The following is a 5,904-nucleotide window of genomic DNA, read 5'->3' on the forward strand; positions in this document are numbered from 1 at the left end:
GAAACAATGTTTGTCACGGGCAAATCTACCAACTCTCAAGACAATGTTTCTACTAGGAGAACATAGCATAGGTGTTATGCCATCCATAGTCCGACACGAGTGTGACTCAGAAAGCTCAAAAGAAGTTCAGGAATTTTATTTCAGATCCATACACACTGCCATCGAAACGAAATAGCCGTGTACAAATTAAGATGACACTATGCCCAAATCCTACGATCAGCACCTTATTTTCTTGTCAAGGAAGTGACAACTTGATCTTGTTGAGCTTAACCACGACAGTTTCCATGTCCATTCTTTCCTCAGGCAAGTCCTTTGAACATTCTAGTCCTAACTCTAGGATTGATAAGACTATGCTCTCGAGTTCCAAAAGTGTCAGATCTTCAAGATTCGTGCTAAGGAGTTCACTATCCATGACATCAAGCATTCTATCTGGAATCGCTGCACCTACCCATTGCCTCAAGCTCATATTCGCATCAAACGTTTCACCGGTTGGCTTCTTCCTAGTAATCACTTCCAACAACAATATGCTGAAACTGTAGACGTCTCCTTTTGTCGAGACTTTTCCTTCCAAACCGTACTCTGCAAGCATCATAGTTTGTGCAATAAAAACATCAGCCATCGATATTTTTTCTTTCTAGGACATAAGTAATAAGATTGAGAGGCAAGTGTTAATATATCTCTATTATATTATACCATTATAATCACAATCAAAGGATTGAATTAGCTAAAATTCAACAAATGTACCTGGAGCAATGTAACCAACTGTGACGAGAGTTCGAGTTTGTGTTTCAACCTTGTTATCAGCCAAAATCTTTGCGATTCCAAAGTCACAGACTTGCACTACCAAGTCCTCATTTAGAAGAACATTGCTAGGCTTCAAATCACAATGCACAATGGGTTCCGATTGGCCATGGTGGAGATAATCAACTGCTGTTGCGACGTTGACCATTATCTTCACTCGTTGATGGATGCCTAAGTTGTAGTTGTTGGAGTATAGCCACTTCTCCAAACTCCCATTGGGCATGTATTGCAGCACCAGAGCTCTCAGATTAGCATTTGTGCAAGAGGTAATCACCTTGATGAGATTTCGGTGCCGGATCTTGCGAAAAATCTCGCATTCTATGTCAAAACTTTTCAAGGCGCCTTCAATATGGAGATTCAGTACTTTGACAGCGACGCCTTCAAGGTGGGACTTGCAAAGTTTGCAAGGTGGGACCTGCTGAAAATTTTTTAAAGGGCCCGCCTTTAGGAATTTCTCCTAATAGCTTATTAAAGGACAAGTTCAAATTTTGCAGTTATCTAAGTCCTTCCATGGACTTAGGTATCATGCCAAACAACTCATTGTAGGAGAGGTCGAGGAAATCCAATCCTTTGAGGTTGCCGATTGATTGCGGTATCGATCCTTGAAATGAGTTCCTATACAAGTTGAGAGAAGCAAGGCTTTCAAACTCCTGGATGGAACTTGGTATTGCGCCGGTGAGTCGATTCCAAGAAAGATCGATGCTGCTTATAGCTCTCATTTTCCCCATGCTAAACGGTAGCCCTCCATTGAAAGAATTGAGTGATAGATTGAGGAAGATGAGGTCTTGAAGGCTCCACAAACTAACCGGTATGACCGATGTCATGTTATTCGAACTTACGAACAACTTTTGAAGGCTGCTGAGGTTTCCAATGCAATTTGGGATCGATCCGGATATTCTATTTTGCTGGAGCTGCAACTCTCCTAAACTTGTCAAGTTGCATATCTCATCGGGGATCGGTCCTTCAAGATGGTTGTTATCAAGATATAGCCTTTGTAGGCTTTCTAGTCCTCCAATTGATGATGGGATGTTGCCGTCTATATCGTTATTTGCTCAATGCTAGGAAAGTCAAGCTCTTCAAGAAACCTATTTCCTCGGGAATGCGACCTCTTATTTGACAATTGGAAGCATATAAAATTTGTAAGGAACTGGAGAAGTTGACAGATTTTGGTATGGAGCCGCGAAGCGGGTTGCTGTCCAGTCTCAAGAACTGCAGCGATTGGCAATTTGATAAGGTAGAGAGAAAACCAAGCTCTGACCCATGAGTCTCACCTGTTAGCTAATTGTTTCCAATCTCAAATATTTTAAGGTTCTTCAAGTTGCCCATACTCATGGGTATGGGTCCGCTGAGTTGATTGTTCACGGCATTGAAAATAATTAGGTTCGTTAAATTCGAAATACATTGTGGGATGTTGCCACCAAAGCGATTTTCTGTTAGATAGAGTTCTTCCAAATTTGGAAGGCTTGGTTCACTACCCGAGGAAAGGTTTCCAGAGAGGGAATTGAAGCTCAAACTAATAAGTCGTAGAGAAGAAACATTAAAAACCTCTTGAGGCACTTTGCCTGTCAACAAATTTCTCTGGAGGCCCAGATCTTCCAGATTAACCAACTTGCCAATCTCACTCGGAATGTCACCTCCAATATAGTTAAATGGTACGTCCAGGAAGTGCAAGCTTGACATGTTACCGATGGTTCGAGGAATTGTGCCAGTCAGGTTGTTTAAACCAAGATAGAGCACCTGCAACTTTTGCAAGCTGTCCATGTCTCAAGGAATGCTTCCTTGAAAACGATTGAATGACAAGGACAATAGCCTGGTAAAATTTCATAATTTTCGGAGCTCGTTCGGGTATTTTAATCGAATTATTTCAAAAACTGCACATTCTGCTTTTATCTGAAATTGCATGCTGTATTTGTGTGAATTATAATTTTTGTGTGGAACTCTATTGGCCATGTGTTTTTCATGAAATCATTATCTTATTGTCTTGTCTATCACATGCCTTGATTTCATGATTTTTGAGAATCATATGGATATTTAATTTAAATATTTTCAAAAATGGTACAAGCTGGAATTTAAATAAATTTCAAAAAGGCATGATTAATGGATTATCCTAAATTGTACGAATTCCATAAATTTTATTTTTATGAATGATTGTGTCTTGCTACATGTATGATGATGACTGATGATGCATGTATAAATTAAAGGATGAAAGTGATTTTGTTTGCCATTACATCATGTGCCATGCTGAGTTGAGACCTAAATTGGTAAACATGAACAATGATAAATGAGGAAACTGTTTGTGGCGGATGATAATGCCCTGGGAGTATCAGGATGCCCGGGATGGGGGGTGCCGGATGCCCGGAATGTATAGAGATACATGGCCGGATGGCCTCGGGAGTTTCAAGATGCTCGGAATGGTTGGGTGCCGGAAGCCTCAGAGGTCTTTGCCCGAGGGGATGCCTCGTGATGCCAGTTGGGATGCAAGATGCTCGGAATGTGGGGGTGCCGGATGCCCGGTGGCCTTAAATGGCTGAATGTCAGAGGTTTTTCTCGCGATGCCAGGATGGGGTGCGAGTGTAAAGTATGAAATAAAATTGATGATCCCGAAAAAGAGTGATGTGGTGATCGAATTGAAAGTTAAAAGTGGAAATTGAATCATGCATATATGATATGATGATGATCACATATGGCATGATGATATGCATATATGATATGATACGATGATGATCACTTATGGCATGATGATATGCATATATGATATGATATGATGATGATCACCTGTGGCATGATGATATGCATATATGTGTTATGATTGTGATGAAGATGTATGATGGTATATGCATGGCTTCGAGGTAAGTATGCTTGAATGCATGAGTGACATCTATGACGTTGTGATTGTATTGTATGATGCATTGAGTGGTTATTTGATTCCTTTACCTGCTGAGTGGTTGTACTCACCCCTTCGGGGACCAACATTTCAAATTAGAAAAATGCCGCTTCCTACTGTCACACGAGGTACCTTCTATGGCCTCCCATCGGATGTAGAAGTAGAATGTACGGAGATCGACTGCGTCACCATCCCTGGATTGACTTTTGTGCGAGTGCGAGTGCGAGTTCTGGTTATGTACGATGTGAGCCTGGCTGGGGGCCTAATCATCCAGGAGTTCCTATCCGTTCATGTTCGCCGAGACGGAGTGTTTAGGGGGATGTTGCCGCCACCACCACCTAACGCGCCAGGATGGGTGTTGTGACATCCCGATTTTCCGATTCTATTTTCAATAAATTGAGACGGGCATTTCGTTGGCATGCGTATAGTTCTTTTCCTTGAGTTGGCCACTCATGTAGAAACTAGTTTATCAGATGAAGCCATTAAGAAATTCTAATGCATCGGACCCGAGAATTTGACCAGGAAGCGATCTTTCGACCGAGCTAATCTGCAAGGGTCATTACGACACAATTAAAAATTGATTAGAGATTGGAGATAGGTCGACTCGACAGAGGCATGTAATCAGGTGTGGGTGATTCCACCAGATTGCACAATTCTAGTCGATCGGCACCTTTGGACCGACTTTTCTATCGATTGGGTACCTCGTGTTCGTATTTGAAACCTTGATATTACCCCGACAACCGAAAGTCGCCAATGTTTCAAAGATGTACATTGTGGCTTGAGATGATCAACCACAGGTCAAATGCATGAAAATTCCTAAAGGCTACCCGGTAGGTTGGGCCGCGCTAGTAACGTGCCAAAGTAAAATTAACCGTGGAATTAAGATCGAATTCAAAAATTGGAAGTCTAGGTGTGTCACAAATCGTTTTAGGATCATCAACTCATCTTCGGAAGATTTTTCATGCAAGCCGAGTTTTTCAGCAAAATAATCAGAGAATGGCTAATTTGGCTCGAGAAATTAGTAGGCCCGTCTTTGGTCTTGCTATTAGGACTTAAGTTGGTTCTATGGACAAATGAATATGTCAATTGAAGTGTGGTAACATTGGATTAATTTTATGGACTTCAATTTAATTCCATTGGAAGGGAATCAAGTGGAATTGGAGAATTGGTTGTACAAAATTTCATGCTCCGGCGGAAAAATGAAATGGACACATTGGAATAAGGTTGTGGGAGTTTTGAGTGAGTGGAGTGATGTCATAGTGGGCCAATTTGTTGGATTAAAGAAAGGGAAAAAGAAAAGAAATTGGCCCCCCTTCTTCTCTCTCCTCCCTCTCTTCTTCCTCTCTCCCCCGTCGCCTCTCTCCTCCATGGTTGGTGTGCGAAGACCAGAAAATTTGCAGAGAAGCCGGAGCAGCCCTTCGCCGCTCGCTCAGCTACTCGTCGCCAGTTGTCCGCACTCACCGTCGCCGTTCCGCCTTGGCCGCACGCCCTCCGTCTTCCTCCTCTCCCGTCGCGGCCTCTCTCTCCTCCATCTCGGGTTCTTGCTCAAAGACCCATTAGATCTGAGCTTGCCGAAGAAGCTGTAGCCATGGCCGTCGCTCGTCGCCCGTTCGCCGGAGCTCGCTGTCACTGCCCATCCGCCCGCGCTCGCCCGCGCTTGGCCGACACCCAGCCACCTCCGTCTGCCCCTGTTCGCGCATTCCAGGAGCTGCCGGAGCTCGTCCCCGCTGCCGTGAGGCCTCGCCTGGCCGCCGCCTCGCCCGTCCAAGCCACCGTCGAGCTGCCGCCCCGATCCTCTGCCCGAATCACCGCCGGACAGCCTCCGTCCAGCCAAGAACCGAAGCTGGAAAAATGGGTATTCCAGCCTAGTTTTGGCCCGTTTTGGCCACCTTCTCGAGCTCGGATGCTCGGCCCACCTTGAGGAAAGTCAATCCTCGCGTCGTCCTCGTCGCTTTGGTCCGCTCGGCTCGCTAATCCGGTGAGTTTAACTCACTAAACCTTGATTAGAAGGTTAATTACGCCCTAAGTGTGCTTAGTCTAAGTTAAGCAAGTTTAGGTGGATATTTGAGTTTATTTAATTGTGATTTGGGTTAAAAGGTTTGTTTAATTTAAAGTGTGTTTAATTAAAGCCTAAGATAGTTTATTTAATAATAAACCTTGTTGGGACATAATAGGATTTTAATTTTGAATTATTTAATTTCTTCGAAATTCTGGAAATT

At 43.4% G+C, this 5,904-nt stretch overlaps 1 protein-coding gene across 1 annotated transcript; it reads right to left on the bottom strand.

Annotated features, from left to right (window-relative positions):
* Positions 1-235: 235 nt before the first annotated feature.
* LOC120291854 (receptor kinase-like protein Xa21) lies at positions 236-2,562 on the bottom strand. Its single transcript, XM_039309606.1, has 3 exons — positions 2,347-2,562; positions 745-1,216; positions 236-579 (listed from the first exon to the last, which is right to left on the bottom strand). Exons 1-3 carry the CDS (start codon positions 2,560-2,562, stop codon positions 236-238), a joined length of 1,032 nt encoding a protein of 343 aa, XP_039165540.1.
* Positions 2,563-5,904: the final 3,342 nt, after the last annotated feature.

The sequence above is a fragment of the Eucalyptus grandis genome, chromosome 3 (assembly GCF_016545825.1).
Source record: "Eucalyptus grandis isolate ANBG69807.140 chromosome 3, ASM1654582v1, whole genome shotgun sequence".
Taxonomy (NCBI): Eukaryota; Viridiplantae; Streptophyta; class Magnoliopsida; order Myrtales; family Myrtaceae; genus Eucalyptus; species Eucalyptus grandis.